The sequence below is a fragment of the Doryrhamphus excisus genome, linkage group LG8, assembly GCF_037039965.1.
Source record: "Doryrhamphus excisus strain RoL-2023G ecotype Guam linkage group LG8, RoL_Dexc_Guam_v1.1, whole genome shotgun sequence".
NCBI classification, from domain to species: Eukaryota; Metazoa; Chordata; class Actinopteri; order Syngnathiformes; family Syngnathidae; genus Doryrhamphus; species Doryrhamphus excisus.
Genome location: NC_136364.1, coordinates 22,817,715 through 22,836,353, shown reverse-complemented (window position 1 = coordinate 22,836,353; position 18,639 = coordinate 22,817,715). Strand labels below are relative to the sequence as shown.

Here is an 18,639-nt window from a genome sequence, read left to right as displayed (position 1 = left end):
TGATGGAACAGGGAGACTGCCATCCACATTCACTAGCCGCAATTCTTTTAGCACCAACCCCGATCAGTAGATCATTGTACAACAATAACCCCCTTATCCACAGCATGATTCGCATTTGGAAACAAATTAAAGCCAGTTATAACCTCAATTCTATATCCCCTGCCCTACCCATAGATAGAAATCCCACTTTTGCCCCATCTGGTCTGGGAGGAAGCTTTGCTAAATGGAGTCAGAAAGGTGTAAAATGTGTTGGAGATCTATATATACAGGGTATCTTTGCCTCATTCTCTCAACTACAGCATAAATTTGGATTGGAAAATAATTCTTTCTTTCAGTATCTGCAAATTAGGGATTACATACGTAAACATATGGAGGACTTTCGGAATGAGTCAAAAACATTAATAAATGATTGCCTGAAATTGACAATAGATGAACCAAAATTGATAACACGCATCTACAAAGCCCTCCTGTCAATGACTCCCTCTCCAGCTCATATACATAAGCATAAATGGGAAAAAGAACTTGGCGAATCGATTACAGATGATCTCTGGGATAGTGCACTTGAAAAAATTAATACATGCTCGCATAATGCCAGACATTGCCTTATTCAATTTAAAATTATATACATGCTCCATTTTTCAAAGGTAAAACTACATAATATATACCCAGATGTCTCGCCTGTCTGTGACAAGTGCAAATCTTCGGAGGCAACTCATCTTCATAGTTATGCACTTTGCCCCAAAATATACTCTTTTTGGTCTGGTGTTTTTGATATAATGTCCAAGGTTTTGGGGATTGTGTTAAAGCCAGAACCTCTGCTCATCATCCTTGGAGTTTCTGAATCCTTCCAAATGCTAAATGAGGCACAACAATGTTTCATTTCATATGGTCTCATTATAGCGAAAAAACTGATTTTAATGCTGTGGAAAAGTGTAAATGTACCATCAACTAAGATGTGGCTAGATGAGCTGACGAACACACTCCATCTGGAAAGAATAAGGTATATCTTGAAAGACAGACTTCAACATTTTGAAACATCGTGGCAACCTTTTGTTAAATATCTGGTAAATACAAATCAAGCTCAATGATGAATGTAACATGCACTTCAAGATTCAAGTGAGGTTTTATATAGGTCCTCAACAGGGATAGGGGGTGGGTGGGCTGGCAACCTGCTTTGTTGTATTGATGTTATGTTTGTATATTATGTTTTATGTTCTGAGTTTGTATTTTGTATATTTGTGTTAAAAAAAAAAGAAAAACCCAATAAACATACATGGGAAAAAAAAAAAAAAAAATCTCAGTTGTTTTCATCAATTTTTGCTGAACCTTATTCAGTAAAAGGGAGTGATAAATACTCAACAGAGAGATACAGTTTAAGGATTAATCAGCCAAACGACACCTCTGGCATTTAATCCCAGCAAGAATATTTGTAAGCTTCAGTTTAATCCCATGAGCGTGTGTGCCTTTAATTGTAACAAATGATCAGTGGGTTCATCTGTGCATCTGACCTGCTGGTCTCCACGTGTGGTTAAATGCGCTTAGCTTTATGTTTGCGTCATTTGCAAGTTCATGCATTTCTTCCTCGAGATTTTCCCCAAAGAAAAGAATGGCATGGGAATTTGAAATTCACAAAATTCACGGCGATCAAAGTAATTACTTGATTCACTGCTCATTTTTATGATGAGCGAGACATGAATTATTACAAAACTACTATCAAAATTCTGGACTGTTTATGTCTTTCTGACAAATTCTTATTTACCTCACTATGTTTTTTTGTTGTTGTTGGGCATATCCTGTTTGATTTGCTCATCCATCCATTTTCCTCCGCTTATCCGGGTGGCGGGGGCAGCAGTCTCAGAAGGGAAGCCCAGACTTCCCGGTCCCCGACCACCTCCTTCAGCTCCACCAGGAGGACACCAAGGCTAGCTGTGGGACATAATCCCACCAGCGTGTCCTAGGTCTGCCCCGGGGTCTTTTCCCGTCTGGGCATGCCCTTATCACTTCACCAGGGAGGCTCGTGTCTTTACATAAACATATGTAGTCATGTAAATCAATTGTATACAAACATTCTATTCAGCCTGACTGTAGGAAACGATTCATTTATTTAACCTGGAAGATAAAGATTCCTTACTGCCACATATAATTACAAACTGTGTGAAAATGCAGAAAATAATATACCATAAAGATAAATTATTGCTAGTCAAGAACTCTCACGTCTTGACTGTTTTTTGCTTGTATTTTCTTGTAGGTCTTCATGAACTGGATGGCATAAATGACCAGGAAGTAAAGGACTTTCGCAGCAAAATGTCCCGCCTCAGTGAAGAGAGGCTGCATCGGCACCAGATGATGACGTGGAGCGAGTGGTTGCATGTCTGTTTCTCCCCGCAACTTGAGCCAAGGACCGCCAACGACGGGCTCAGTGAGCGCTCAAACGACTTGAAAGTCATCATCCACTTTGACCAATCTCAGGTGAACCTCCATGGCCCATTGAGGTTGGAGCTTTTTAAACTGGGGACTTTTCATCAGTATTTCCGTCATGTCTTATTTTGCTTTTCATAACTATGCTCCATTAACGCGTGTATTCACAAAAAAGGCAGGACGTATGTGCCACTCTGACAGGAAGTCTTATTTGGAGGCCAGACACAATAAGCTGAATATATGGACAGGACAGGACGTGTGGTGTTTTATTGTTTTGAAGTGGACATGGCCATTGTTCTCAGCTGAGCCTTTCTTTTAGTGATATTATTGGCCTTATTTGGCAGTAAGCCATATCTATTTATATTCAACTTACGTATTGGTGTGATATGCTCTTGCATTTTCCCCATCACATTATCGCCCATTGCTCACTGATGCGTTATGTCATCTGGAAATGATCATTTAATCTCAGAAATCAGGTCAAAAGTGTGTTATAATTTGAGTCATTAACTGTAAGCATTGTGGCTTTTTTGAACATGTCTACTAGAGTTTTGATGCTTTAGTTTATAGGATTTTTGTAAAACGTGCATACAATGTTCCATTGAAATACATCACATAATCACAATTTATTGCTCAACATGGCTAAAAAGGAGCAGAGCTTATTAAATCCGACCCCCCCCCATCTCCAGATCACGACTATGCGGTGTTGCTTTGCTATCTTGATTTTGTTTCTCCTGTAGGATTCGGCCAGTCTGAAGGTGCCTGCATCCTGCACTCCTGCAGAGCTGATGGAGTTAGCTGTGAGGAAGTGGCTGACCACCCACGGCCCCGAGGAGGAGGCATGGAAAGGACAGTATGTACTGAGAGTCAGCCATTGCATGGAGTTCCTCTCTGGAGATCATCCTCTTTGGCAATATAAGGTCAGTGAGTGCATATAGTGGTTGAGTGGGAAGTGACTGATGATGCATCATAAGGGCAAATGTACTTCTGTCTGTGTCATCTGTGTCGTATGCACAATGTGTATAATGTACCATAATTTGATTCATCAACAGTGTATCGTGTCGTGTAAATAACATTCCATTTTATGCAAAAAGTTGGACTGTAATATGGACTGTAATAATGTGCTATTTCTTACATCATTTGTCATTTGTGGGCAGTACATACGTACGTGCATGCAGTCCAAGGAGTCCCCGCATCTCACCCTGGTCCACTCCAGCACAGTCAAGGCCATGTTTGAAAAGGAAATTTCCACCATCGGCGCTGTGGTCAGCCGCAAGTCCTCAAACCCCCCTTTACCACTACCTCCCAAAAGACGGGTTCCTACAGTAAGTTCAATCAAGTGCACCTCTCTGATGAAACTAAATAGGGTAACCAAAAAGTGAAAACACCTGTCTGTGATGCAGAGACGGTCACGGTCGAGCCTAGAGCCAGTTAACTGCAGATGACTGTACAGGAAATATGTTTTGAGTAATTCACGTCTGGATTTTGGTTCATTCTGTTACTTTTTTTTCCTCCCACAAAAAAAAAATATATATATTGTGGGGTAATTGGCGATGTAATAATTCACATATGGTACCAGTAGCTGGCTCAACTACAGGTCAATGCCCCAGTATTCATATTCATATAAGGTTTTTTAAACTCACATTGATGTCCAGATTGAGAAAATATTTGTATGCACACAAAATAACTTGTACTACATTTTGCTGTTCCAACAAAGGACACATACTTGGACTCTGACTCCTATCTGTTATGAATTACTTTACTGTATTTGCCTTATTGCTACTAAGTATCTCCATCTGTAATGAAAACGTTTACCCAAAACCAATTTGTTTCCTTTAAAAAAAAAAATGTATTAGATACTTGCATGTGGCGAAACTGTGTATGCGTATGCACTGCAGCATGACAGGTCGCTGTGCTCATTGTATGTCTCTCACCTGCAGCAAGCACAGACATGTGTGTGGAACGTATCAAGCCCATTTAAGATAGTTTTACTGAAAGGCAGCAAAGTGAATGCAGAGGAGACTGCTAAGGTAAGCTTTCTGTCACTTCACGTAAAAGCTTGCTGCAGAAAGTGTTATGCATATTTTGTGGTGTGGTATAAGTTGCTTTTGAACCCTCACATGCGTATCGCATAAAGTAAATCTATACTATATCGCCTGGCTGTGCTGACCAGGTGCAGGTCAGGGCCGGGCTTTTTCACGGAACGGAGCTGCTGTGCAAACCGGCAGTCAGCAGTGAGAGCAACGGCCGTTCGGAGCAAACCTGGAAAGACAACATGTTAGAATTCGACATCTCCGTGTGTGACCTGCCGAGGATGACACGCCTCTGTTTCGCCATCTACGCTGTCATGGATAAAGTTAAGAAGCAGAAGTCCACCAAAAACGCTCATCCCAACAAGTACCAGACCATTCGCAAAGCAGGGAAAGTGGTAAGACGACGCCACCTGGTTTGCAGCCCGTTCCGTTCGATTCCAAGACTCATTTATTATTTCTGTGTCCTAGCATTACCCAATTGCTTGGGTAAACACCATGGTGTTTGATTACAAAGGACAACTAAAGACCGGGGATATCATTCTTGACTGCTGGTCCTCATTTCCTGGTACACAATCATAACATTTTCCTTTTTTTTTATGTAATCTTTTTTTTAATTAAAACCGAGGTACGCACAAGCATCTTGGGTGATTGACACGAGTAAACATGGCGTGTGTCTTGGACAGATGAACTTGAAGAGATGCTGAACCCCATCGGAACTATTCAAACCAACCCGTACACTGAGAACGCCACAGCCTTGCACATCAATTTCCTGGAGTACTCATCACACCCCATCATTTTCCCTCCCTTTGACAAGGTCAGTATGGAATTGAACCACAGAAACATACCTTCTTCCATGATTTGGGGCACATACACTCATCATGGATGACATGAAGGAATGCCAGCAATTGCGGGTCCGACGTTGCCAACTTTTCAGGCTTACGATATTTGTTTAAAATGTTGTTGATATGATGAGGTTGGTGTGTTTTTAAGTCATCCCTGGTTAAATTCTTATGCCAATTATGTGAGCTGTGAGATATTATAACCATTACGAGATTTCCACAATTACTCTTCAGTTTGCTGATAACCAATAGCACATAAGCGGTTGAGGCTTGCATATATCTCTATGCAACATTGGTGAGGAGGCTGGAGTTGACCAATCAGAAGCAGGCAAGGTTGGGGTGGATGCTGTGGAATCTTAATAGTTTTGGCCTCGTGGAGAAAAATTGTCGATTTAGCTTAATTATGCCTTTTCCCCTTTTCTAACCTATAAATGTAGTTAGAATGTTTTATTCTCATGTTAAACAATGCCAAAGTTTCAGATAATGAGGTTTGTGCATTTGGAAGTGAGCCCTGAAAGAACTTTATGGTTCATAGTTAGGAAGCACTTTGGGAACACAAACGTTCTACACCAGGGGTCTCAAACTCAATTTACCTGGGGGCCACTGGAGCTAGGGTCTGGGCAAGGCTGGGCCGCATCAGGTTTTCCCAAAAAAAAAAAACGCATTTATTAAAAACAGAAAAATATACAAACTTTTTCAGTGCTTTGGTTCCGATTTTCTACAATAAAAGCTCTGATAAAACATTCCACTGTTCTCAAATATCTTAATTTTTATTTTTCTGCACAAAATAAATCAAGAATAAAGAAAATCAATCAATCAACAATAAATAAATATAATAATAATAATAAAAGGGCAAATAATAAAAACTTAAGAAAGCACATATAGTTGGTGGGTAGACAAATGATTTTTTTCAGATTAAAATGAACAAAGCATTATTAGAGCCCTGTAGACATGACAAAACACGACTATAGTCACATTTATACTTTTTTATTTACAACATATTGCGCAACTGCAGGGTTTTGAGACACATGCTAACTCGCAAGCTAGAGAGCTAGCGACCTAAACGGTAGCCTCCAAGTTATTTCCTTTCAACTTAAATAGCCAAAAACTTACCACTTCCACACGGATAGGGAGGATAACTATTAACAGTTATTTAACCTTTAACATGAACATGAATCAAACGTAATAATTTTTTCTGGGTACATGATACCATACAGCATCCATATCAAACTTGCGCGGGCCGCACTAACATTAAACTTTCATATCAAGGCGGGGGCCTCAAACTTGTGTGGTCCGCGGGCCGCGTGTTTGAGACCCCTGTTCTACACGGTTAATGTTGGGGCTTTTAGGAAGCCTGGAAGTTCATTTTAGCCGGCTTTATCCATTCCAAAATGTGATCATTGTCCTGTTGGAGGAGACATTTGCTTCTAGTAGTCCTTCTTCACGTTCTACCCACTCATTACCTCTGCCAGCAAAACAGCCTCAGCACATGATGCTACCATCGCCATGCCTGACAGCTACTACAGTGTTGTTGGTTTTTGAAATCCTCACACAGTTCGTCTTCTTACAGCCAAATAGCTTCATTTGTGTGTCTTGTCTGACCATAAAACTTTAGTCCATCTGTCTATCTTCTAATGTCAATGAGTTCCTTGGACTTGTTGTGATTGTTGGTCAATCATGATCAATAATAGCCATTGACATATGCTGTATTATCATTCCAATTAGATGAGGCTGAGGACCACGGCCATTTGTGACGTGTTTCTGCTTGTTTTCATTCATACAGATCCTGGAAAAAGCTGCAGAGATTGCCCGAGCAAGTGACTGTGCGCCTATGGTGAGTTCATATACAATAGGGCGTGGCTACATACTGTACATAAAGCACAATATTGAAAATCAGGTCACACAAGCAGTGATGCAGTGTGATATATGACCCCTCCCTTTGTGTGCGCACACACGCACACCACCCTTCCTTTGAAACCCTACAGCGTGCATCAGCAAAACATTTCCATCTCCTTTAAAAGTAGACTCCAATCAGATCGCTTGCTCTTTTTGCTATATAACCCCTCAACGTGAAACCCACCCCTGGGCGTGGACGGCCCATTGCATAATCCTGCTTGCAGGCATGTAGAAGACATGCCTGAACACACCTTGTCAATGCGTGTGTCCCGCTCATTATGCATTTATTCGTGTAGTATTGTGCAGCCTCACTAAAGTCAGCCTGCGTTCATATTTTGAGCTGCCAAAAATGTAACAGCAATTCATTCATTGTGAGAATATTGGTCATGTTGGTGCCATCTGCCATCTTTGTAGGGACTTCAATTACTCTTCTCCCATTTCATTTCTCTGAGGTCCCTGTCTGTTTTTTTTTTGTGATGAATCTCTTCCACGCCATGCTTTATTTCCAGGGTCGTGGAGGTAAGAAGTTCTATATTGAACTGAAAGAGATCATGGAGCGGGATCCTCTCTCTCAGTTGTGTGAGAATGAGAAGGACTTGATCTGGACACTACGCTACGACTGTCGAGAAAATTTCCCTCAGTCACTGCCCAAGCTGCTGCTCTCCGTCAAGTGGAGCAAACACGAAGACATGGCCCAGGTTAGCGGGGGGGCGGGACGGAACCTTTTGAAAGTTATACAATAAATGCTTGTTAAAAGAATGCTCCAATCAGGGTCTTATGCGGCTAATCAATTATTTATATTTTAGTCTAAGATAACAAAAATAACATAATACAAATGAATATCTTTATTAAACAGAAATCTGAATAAATTGAGTGTCCAGGTTGCAGGGGTCTCCCAATTTGTTAGAGCACTATTAGAGCTGTCAACTCCACTACAGTGTGGCCATGGACTTGATGCTATTTTGTGCACATTTGACTTCATATAAGGACAAAGTCTGAATGAATTCAGTAGTTATAAAGATAAAAACAAGAGAGTTGAAGCAAATATCCTTTGGTGAGCTGCTCAGAATCAGCTGATCTACTGTAGTATCGCCATCATAAGGCTGGACACACAATGTGTTCATTTTCATTCAACAACCACACACAAATAGTGTTTTAGTGCTTTAAGACATAATAAGTATAACGACAACAAGAGAACGCAATTGTCTGTACGTTCGCCATGAACTTTGTGGCTTTCCCGTCTGACAAAAAGCAGATAAAAAGTAACCACATTTTTTTTTCTTTTTTTTTTTTTTATAACAAAAAGTCACATTTGGAGTCCAAAGGCGAAAATCTAGGCAAATAACTCTAAGATAGCAAGCTAGCTGCTGCCAGTGACAGCTAGCAAAAACATGTAAACAAAGATGCAAGATAAGTCGAATACAATATGTTGGATAAGCGAGTGATCAAATATGCCGACATCCGTTAGAGTAGCCTGTGTCAAGCTGAATCCAACTACTTTTGATTGTCGCAGCAATACGGGACAATATGGGACTATTAAAACTTTCCCGCAAAGTTCCCAATCTACTTTTTTTTTTAATTGTTCCCTCATTTTTATGTTTCCCCCACTTCTTACTGTCATCCACCATAGACTTGTGGTAGTTAGAGTCAAGTATATACTGTACATGCATCAATTGTTTTAATCCTGCTAATCATCAAGTTCATCTGGATGAATGGCAACATTTTGACAGCCCTATTTTAAATACATCATTTGCTAATTGTGTGTGTGTGTGTGTGTGTGTGTGTGTGTGTGTGTGTGTCCTCAGCTGCAGGCACTGCTTCAAATTTGGCCCAAATTGAGTCCGAGGGATGCACTGGAGCTTCTGGATTTTAACTATCCTGACCAATATGTCAGAGAGTATGCTGTACGCTGCCTGTATGACATGAGGTAAACTTGACAATACACGCTTATGTGTTGGGGTGGGTGATAGCATCCGTCTGATTTTGCTATCAGCAAACATCTGAGGAGTTTAAATATCAGATCTAATGTTGACTTTTCTTTCATTCCCTGTTGTTCTTCCTAAGCAACGAGGAGCTGTCGCAGTACTTGCTACAGTTGGTGCAGGTGTTGCGTTATGAGCCCTACTACGACTGCGCCCTTACCCACTTCCTGCTGGAGCGAGCCCAGGGGAACCGCAAGATAGGGCACTTCCTCTTCTGGCACTTACGGTGGGTCTTTGTTTACATACCAAAGTATGTGTGGATTTTGTTTTTATTACCATTAACACGTTTCATGCAAATGACATCAATTGAAAGGTGGATGACCACAAAAAAGCCAAACTGTGGCTGAGTGGTTAGCATGTTGTCCACAGTCGGCAGATCAGAAACATCTGGGTTTGAATCCCTGTTAGGCCTCTGTTGGAGTTTGCATGTTCTCCTTGGGCGCAGGCTTCCCCCTTCTAAAAATATGCATGTTGGGTTCAATTGCGATCAATGTGAGTGTGAACGGTTATCTCACCCGAAGTCACTTGGGATAGGCTCCAGCATACCTGCAACCCCAGTGAGGATAAGCGGCATAGAAGATGGCTGAACGGATGACCTGCTGCTTATTCTGTGTCTCTGCTGCCCCCCACAGGTCAGAAATCCACATGCCGGCTGTTTCAGTTCAGTTTTCCCTCATCCTAGAAGCCTACTGTCGGGGCAGCATCCCTCATATTGAGGTTCTAAAGAAACAGGTATGGTTCAGGAGTTTTTTGTTGTACTCACTCAAAACCATTTTTGAATGGGATTAATGTTTATGTTGCTCATTTTAAACCCTGTATAGTGGTTAGTGGGGTGGGCTCACACATTGGAGATTGAGGGTTTGAATCTCAGTTTGGGAATCTTTGTGTGACCACATTCTAAAAACATCCATCCATCCTTCTTGCGCTTATCCGAAGTCGGAGTCGCGCTTCCTCTCATATTCGTGTTAAGTTAATTGGAGACTCTGGTGAATGCTTATTTGTTTATATGTACCATGTAATTGACCATCGACCAGTCCACCTCTCATCTGAAGTCAGCTAGGGTAGGTTCCTGCTCACCTGTGACCCTAATAAGGAAGAGCTGTCGACAAAATGTATGGATGGATTTGAACTTGCTCGTCATGACTCCATTTTGGACCTGGCAAGATTCAATCCAATCAAATCCACTTTATTTATATAGCACATTTTATAAACAGAGTTTCCAAAGTGCTGCCCAGATCCAAAACTAGAAGATCATTTAAGAAATAAAATAGATATTATAATATTAAAAACAAGAAGCAAAGCAATAAAAGTATAAAAAATAAAACCAATTAAAATAAAAAGAAAGAACTAAAAGACACAGAACCATACGACTCACTCCGAGTTAAAAGCCAGAGATCAAAAGTGGGTTTTAAGACGAGACTTAAAGCTTTCGATGTTGGGGGCCTTTTTTACTTGGGACGGGAGAGAGTTCCATAGCTTGGGGCCAACCACAGAAAAGGCTCGGTCCCCCCTGGTCTTAAATCTCGTCTTGGGTACCACAAGTTGGAGCTGACCCTCGGACCTCAGTGACTGCGCTGGAGAGTAAATTTGGATGAGGTCCGAGATGTATTTGGGGGCCAGCCCATTCAACGCCTTAAAAACACACAATAAAATCTTAAAATCTTAAAATTCAATACAGTATATGCTATTTTTAGCCTGTCACACTGACAATGGCATCACCCCCTGCCCTTTAACCTCTGCACTTTGTTCGTTCTGACGGTTGGTCCCTTTTGACTTCCTCATGTGTCCTTGTCAACCCTGTCATGCATTGGCTAATTCCTGTTCTGGGCACACACACACACACACACACACACACAACACACTAGTAATATTGCTGACAATGTGTTTTTAATGAGAACGTGTTTTTCTTTACTAGTACAGACGCTACATTAGAAATCTGCAGATCACAGTAAATTACATAGAAATGTTTTTCAACCAGGTGGAAGCCCTAAGCAAGCTAAAGTCAGTCAATGAGCTCATAAAGCTCGGAACAATGAAGAACGCTAGAGGGAAGACCAAGGAGGCCATGTTGACCAAGGAGGCCATGATGACTTGCCTGAGGCAGAGTGGCTACTCCGAGACTCTCTCTGACCTGCACTCCCCTCTGAACCCCAGCGTCCTGCTGTCAGGCATGAAGTGAGGGAACCATTCTGCTATCTAGGAACACACGCCGAGGTGTCAAATCACATTTTCCACTTCCTCAATCTTTATCCGTCAGTGTGGAGAAGTGTCGCTACATGGACTCAAAGATGAAGCCGCTCTGGATTGTTTACAACAACAAACTGCTGACTGGGGACACCCTGGGAATCATCTTCAAGAATGGGGACGGTAGGAAAAGTCAAGAGACATGTCACGGGGGGCTTCTGAAGAACAATTTTCTTTCATGTGAATGTTCTCTTTCATGACGACTTTTCCAGACTTAAGACAAGACATGTTGACCCTGCAGATTCTGAGGCTAATGGATATGCTGTGGAAGGAGGCTAATCTAGATCTCAGGTGAGTGCGTGTGATCACGTCTGTCAAGACCGTTCCCCGCAGAGAAGGAGAGGCGCTTAATTACCCCAAACTAGTTTGACCTCAAACGACACACATGCTATCTCTATTCTATCTAATTCCAGCTGAAAGCCATGCAGTAATGACCTGCTTGAATTCAAGTGCGGCTTCATTGTGGCCGGGCAGTGCATTATGGGTAGTATGTGTTCCTAACTGGGAGGTACTTAAGGGTGAGAGCGAGAGGGAGAGAGAGTGCCATCCACACACATGTGAATCCCACTTTCAGGAAGTTTTTGCAGTTCGTTTACAATATTTGTCTGTTGAATTTTGTAATTTTATTAAAATAGTGAATTTGGGTTTATTAGTTATAAGTAATAATCATCAAAATTATTAAGAGAAAGAAATACATTTTTTTTAGATATTTCGCCTGTAAGATTTGTACTTGTACTACTAACTACTGAAATAAATGACCCATTCAAAGACAATCTAATTCTTATCCCTTGCTGATTTTATAAGATTTACCCCCCCTTGGGGACATATGAACAGTACAGAGCTTTTATGGTTTGTTGACAGAAACACAATGTACACTAACGTTATTAATTAACTATTAATGTTTATTAATTTGTGTTTACACTAAATAACAGGTCTTCATTATGCTTCGTTATAAAAGTGGCCATTTTAATTTAATAACTATTATTTCTTTGCTCACTAATCAGTTCATCATTTTGTAAAGTAATCAGTTTTCACAACATGGGGGGGGGGACTATAATAATTTAAGTTGAATTTTTGCGTGCAGACGTGTTTTCTAGGATTTCCGAGCTTACTTAAATGCAGCACGTTGTACTGAGGGTTAGCTAGTGAGTGATAAGAATATCCACTTACAGTTTTTCGCTGTGTATTTATTTAGATATTTATACATACAGTACACACATAAAATTATTATGTGGTGTTCCGAGTGTCCACGACGCGCCTTGCAGTCGCCTAGCGACAATTAGGAAGTGTCGTTCAGAGCGGACAAGAGTGTTTGTATGTTGGAAATAAGAAAGTAGTAAAGCAGTGGAGACGTTGGGGGGCGCTATTGTGCCGCCATCTTCCTTAGTAACAGAGAGGTGTGACAGTAGCTAAACTAAATTCAAACCATATAATTTGACAGCACTAGTGTTTACAGTAAAAAAAGAGCAATGTTTCGGACTGTAATACATCAGTGATGCTACCATGCTGTGCTTTTTTATGAAAAAAAGCTTTTCTCTGGTTTTTGATGAAAAACTGTTCCACATAGGGTACTTGACTGAAAGAAATGTTGAAAATCACTGGTCAGCACGTACACGCATTCATTGTGATCAGTGCCGGTACTGCTCCCATCCCTCGATAGTAATATAATATAATAATAATAATAGTAATAATACCCTGCATGAGACCGTGAAACCTTTGCTTTTCTCTGCCCATGCCATTCAGGATTGTACCCTACGGTTGCTTAGCGACGGGGGATCGAGCAGGGTTGATTGAGGTTGTGTCATCGTCTGATACAATTGCAAACATCCAGCTGACCAGCAGCAACGTGGCAGCCACCGCTGCTTTCAACAAGGATGCCTTGCTCAACTGGCTCAAGGAGCGTAACTCCGGGTACGACCGCCTCATTTGGGAGTGACGACTACAACTTGTGGAACTTGTGTAGAATAATCACGTGTATTTTCTTTATCGACAGCGACGCTCTTGATCGGGCCATCGAGGAATTCACTTTGTCATGTGCGGGCTACTGTGTAGCCACGTACGTCCTGGGCATTGGAGACCGCCACAGCGACAACATCATGGTCCGCAGCACTGGACAGGTGCATCGTTTAGATCAATTAGCCAAAATTATTATTATTATTATCATTCCTGGGGCTTACTGTCTTTGTTTCCGCTCGTCAGCTTTTCCACATCGACTTTGGCCACATCCTGGGAAACTTCAAGTCAAAGTTCGGCATCAAGAGGGAGCGTGTTCCGTTTATCCTCACGCACGACTTCATCCACGTCATCCAACAGGGCAAGACCGGTTACACGGAAAAGTTTGGCAGGTCTGTACCACTTTCTCTGTGATTTGGGATCATCGGATCTACTGCTATTTACAGCTGCAAGGGGGGGGCGCTTTCATTTAGGCTTTAATGTCTTCTTGCTGGGCTCTTTGTGGTTTATTTCAACAAGTCTTTTCATTATTGATTTGATTTCTTATGTGGAGGAAAAACTGAAAGAAATTGAAACGTGTCAGTTCAAACATTGTAGTTCAGGTGTGGGCAAACTAGTGTTTGAATACGGCCCGCCCAATCTTTCCAAAATATTTCATTTAAACTCAACATACAACCTGGCATCATGGCCTGAGACAACATTTTGATGGTTTTATCAATTTTGTTTTTTGACATGGTCTGTTGTTTACAAAGTGCTCCTGAAAAAAGGGACACAAGCACATAATAATAATAATAATAATAATTATTATTATTATTAGATTATTATAATTATTAGAACTACTATGATTATTATAATTACTATATTAATGCTAATTATTATATTAATTATATATAATATTATTGTTATATTTGCATATTTTACATAATAATAATATAATAATTATTATTTTAATTTTATTGTAATTATTATAATATTTTATTATTTTTAAAATATTTAAATATAAATATAAAATAATAAATAATAATAGCAGATTGCATGACAATTTTACAGATACAATAATACCAGGTGGACTGTTACATGTAAATATAAAATATATAGTCTGCCCCATATCAATCATATCAATCCCAGCTATCTTCGGATGACTGGACTGGTGGCCAGCCAATCCCAGGGCACATATAGACAAACAACCATTCACACTCACATTCATACCTATGGACAATTTGGAGTGGCTAATTAACCTAGCATGTTTTTGGAATGTGGGAGGAAACCGGAGTACCCGGAGAAAACCCACGCATGCACGGGGAGAACATGCAAACTCCACACAGAGATGGCCGAGGGTGGACTCGAACTCTGGTCTCTCAGCTGTGTGCTAACCACTCGTCCAATGTGACACCAAATTGATCTGTTGGTTATGTGTCCTTGTAATACGTAAATCCACCACTAGATGGCAGCAGAGACTGTAGAATGTTAAAATTGGTTTGGCCGGCTGTGTGTTAATGTTAATGTGCATAATTTCAATTAAATTATGAAATTTTCATTGCATATTTTATTAATCTCTGTATCAAAACTTATATGTGGAAAAATATTTGAATACTGAGCTATGATACTTTCTTTGCCGCTTTTTCTTAACCATAAAACATATTTTTGTTTTGCTGCTTGACACATCACCTGCATGATTACCCATGAATCAACTTGATAAAAAACTGCGAGTTGTACAAAAAGTACTGAAACGTGGCCTCTTTGGGCTTGTGCATTCAAAAGTTTAAAGATCATATTTTTTCCTGTAAAGATTATAGTTATTCCTCATATTTCACTTAAAAGTCAGATATCCTCGGCTTTGACTACAGTGGTGTATAACAGTGGTTTCGGCCATAGTTGGAACATCGGCCACCTGTTGAGGACCGCATACCATCATATTTACAGCAAAGTATCTGCCAATTGTGTCACGTTGAAGACATCCAATATGTTGGCAGTTTCCGTAAGTACTGCGAGGAGGCCTACCTTATCCTGAGGAAGAACGGGAACCTCTTCATCACGCTGTTTGCCCTCATGCTGACTGCTGGCCTGCCTGAGCTCACATCGGTCAAAGATATCCAGTACCTGAAGGTAAACGCACCCACATGCATGTCACCAATACTTTATCAACATCGCATTTATACACTTTCATTTACTGTAGACTGTGCAGAATTTTGCTTTTAAAAAATCTGTTTTCTTCAGAAGTGGGTCTTTTTTTTTTTTTTTTACGGAAATCACATCTCATCCACTCTAAGTCTTTAATAATACAAAATATGTGACAATACAGGTAAATTGTACAGCATGTGCATTATGTGCCTTGTTATGTGTTCCTGATTCATTAATTATGGATTTCTTTTGGTTTGGTTTTTTGTCACGCACTGAGATTTCGTACCTTGTTTGGCATTTTCCTTGAGCGCACACTTGTTGTGAGTTGCAAAGATGAACATGCTACTCTTCATCTTTTAAAACCTGAGCCATTTTGCCCCAAAAAAAACATGTCCTGTGATATTAAAATGCAAAAAAAAAATTCACTTAAAAAAAAAAAATAGAAATCAAGTTGGAGAGATTGAAGCAAAAACAAGGAGGAAAACTAGAAATCGTTCAGGGTCTCTTAGGAGTGGATTTTTTTGTCCTCTAGGACCCAAAAGGGTGGGAAATTTGGAATCTCAACCGGCAAATGGCACCCTTTCACATAGACCCCCAGCTCACTAACATGTATTATCTGGAAAATAACTCCAAGCAAAAACAATAACTTCATTGAATAGCATTTAAAGGGTTAAAAAATAATTTAAAAATACTCAAACAAATATTCACATGCTTGATCATTTTTATTAAAACTCAAGTTGATTAAGAAATCTGAAAAAAAATTATAATAATTATATAAAATGTATTATAAAATAAAAATAATAATAAAATAAAAAATAATACTAATTTAATAATTAATTATAATAAAAATAATAATATTTTTTCTAGCAGGTTTTGGAAGTGGAGTACATTTTCGCTATCAGTAGAGTTAAGTTCCAAAACCCATCACGAATGGTGGATCAAAAACCGCTAATCATGGATGTGTATGCTCAATAAAATGTCTCTTTATTATTATTTATTGAACACATTTTAAATGTAGTTTTACACGTAAGAAACAATGACATGCATACTTGATGTAGTACTTACATGCAGTTACACAACATCACGTCTTTTCAAAGCATCATAGTGAAGCTCAATTTCTCAGTTTCTATCGCCATCATCACACTTTCCCTCTTTGCAACCCCTGCTAACTTTCTATGGTGGCGCCATAAAAACAAATTAAATGCTCACGAGTCTCACAAGGTTTGTGACAGGTTGGATATATATATATATATTTTTTTTTTTAATAATGTGTACACCTTCACCTTTTGTGGTCCACATCCCCTCCATAGGATTCCCTGGCACTCGGTAAAACGGACGATGAGGCCCTCAAGCAATTCCGCCAGAAATTTGACGAAGCTCTAAGAGAGAGCTGGACAACCAAAGTCAACTGGATGGCTCACAATGTGGCAAAAGACAACCGCTCCTAGAGCACCGCAGTGACGGGATTATACGGCGGCGAAGGAAGGCGCCACCCGTTTCGATAATTGTCTGTGGTGCCCATGGAGATTAAACCCGACCTCCTCCTGGACTCCTTCGCTGTCGGATGCCTCCTGAGAGTTCATATCATGACATTCAAAGACGCCGCACCTTTTTCTGCAGTCCGTGTAGCACCTGTAGCACGTGGACTAGAAACTTGAGCAGAACCGAATGGGAACACGCATCCCCAGATTTGAAAGAACTGCAGAGAAAACCAATAGTCTCCAAGAAAGCACCATCATTCAGGATCCACAGTAAGTGCAGCTCCACAGTGGGGCTCAGGGTGCGCCTGGGGGGGGGATTGCATGTATGTTGTGTATGATCTCTTTATTCCAGAATAATGAGACATGCCAGACTACTTAAAAGGTGTGCGAGTGAACAATAATGAAAGGTAAGAACTAAAATGAGGAAAGATGGAGCCTTTTGTTCTCGGATTTGAACGCTTGACTGAAATCAGCCTGGTCTATTAAAAACTGGAGGATTTTACAAAGACATGAGAGTAAAGTAAATGTAAAGAAATATAACATCATCACAAAACGATGGCCAATAGGGGGCTAGCATGCAGCGACGTCCTAACACAGGAATGATGCAACAAATGCAACAGCAAAAAAAAATACAAAACACATTTGCTGTAAATCCTAACACACACACACACACACACACACACACCAAAAGCAAATGCATGAGAAAAATGGTGTAAGTTCCTGGGCCGGACCACCAGGGGCGCCATCCCATCCTGGCTGGCTTCCATTTTTTTTTCGTTGAACTTGCAGCATTTGTCTCAATTAGTAGTTTTTGGGGTTTGTGTGTGTTGGTGTCATTTTGGTTTTGTATCATTTGTGTGTTTGGAGTATTGCGACGTTGCCGCACCCTGTCGGCCACCGTTAAAAAAAGGAAAGTGAAAGTGAAATGTCTTAATATACCAGGACCAAAAAACAAAGAGCAAACATTATTGATTAGTCCATGAATGTGCAAATATTAGTTGAATATGAGCGGTTGTCGGTTGTATTGCCAGGATAAACATTTCACTGCAAAGCCAATTATTTTTTGACATACGGTGCCTCCGTGCTTGTATTTTGTGCAATATCCATCACTGAGTCTACTGTATGAACTATATGTACATGTATAAAGTTCCACACTCAGGCCTTAGCCTATCATGGTTGTCTGTGTTGTTGTTGTTGTTGTTGTTGTTGTTGTTGTTGTACGGTGTTGCGGATGTAGTTTGCCAAACAAGTCAGCTAAAGTCTTAGACACTGGAAATGTACAAGCTTTTATTATTATGTTTTGGTTTTTTTTGTTTCATAGAAGTTTTATTAAAGTTATTTTCAACTGTGCTGCATTTGCTTCCACATTCTGTGGTCTATGTAGATTTCATTCATCATAGTGTATAATTCCAGTTATACACATTACACACGGTAAACCTGATCACTAAAGCTATGGAATTAGTTTCATTTAGAAAAGGAAAAAAATTCCATGTCGCAAGAGCTTCATTTACCGTCATTTCTTTCTATAACAGTCTCTGTGTCATCTTACAAAGAACACTAAACTCATCAAACAGCAGCTTAACACCCAAAAAAGGTGACTCAGAAGTACAAATACAAGTTGAAAATGACCAACTTTTAATGGTTTCCCATAATGTATTACATCATTTGTGCCTGC

General features: G+C 40.2%; 1 protein-coding gene across 1 annotated transcript in view; it reads left to right on the top strand.

Moving 5' to 3' along the window:
* The window catches only part of pik3cb (phosphatidylinositol-4,5-bisphosphate 3-kinase, catalytic subunit beta), a 43,080-nt gene extending 24,766 nt beyond the window's left edge, over positions 1 to 18,314 (top strand). Inside the window, exons 5-24 of the mRNA XM_058080134.2 lie at positions 2,249 to 2,469; positions 3,156 to 3,335; positions 3,573 to 3,740; positions 4,356 to 4,445; positions 4,589 to 4,843; positions 4,917 to 5,013; positions 5,132 to 5,262; positions 7,071 to 7,121; positions 7,693 to 7,881; positions 8,989 to 9,110; positions 9,248 to 9,391; positions 9,798 to 9,897; positions 11,144 to 11,340; positions 11,423 to 11,532; positions 11,622 to 11,700; positions 13,153 to 13,320; positions 13,403 to 13,526; positions 13,609 to 13,754; positions 15,336 to 15,468; positions 16,794 to 18,314. Of these exons, the coding sequence (XP_057936117.2) occupies positions 2,249 to 2,469; positions 3,156 to 3,335; positions 3,573 to 3,740; positions 4,356 to 4,445; positions 4,589 to 4,843; positions 4,917 to 5,013; positions 5,132 to 5,262; positions 7,071 to 7,121; positions 7,693 to 7,881; positions 8,989 to 9,110; positions 9,248 to 9,391; positions 9,798 to 9,897; positions 11,144 to 11,340; positions 11,423 to 11,532; positions 11,622 to 11,700; positions 13,153 to 13,320; positions 13,403 to 13,526; positions 13,609 to 13,754; positions 15,336 to 15,468; positions 16,794 to 16,931 (2,843 nt within the window). The 3' untranslated portion in view covers positions 16,932 to 18,314. The remainder of the gene's footprint in view (positions 1 to 2,248; positions 2,470 to 3,155; positions 3,336 to 3,572; positions 3,741 to 4,355; positions 4,446 to 4,588; positions 4,844 to 4,916; positions 5,014 to 5,131; positions 5,263 to 7,070; positions 7,122 to 7,692; positions 7,882 to 8,988; positions 9,111 to 9,247; positions 9,392 to 9,797; positions 9,898 to 11,143; positions 11,341 to 11,422; positions 11,533 to 11,621; positions 11,701 to 13,152; positions 13,321 to 13,402; positions 13,527 to 13,608; positions 13,755 to 15,335; positions 15,469 to 16,793) is intronic.
* The last annotated feature ends 325 nt before the right edge of the window (positions 18,315 to 18,639 follow it).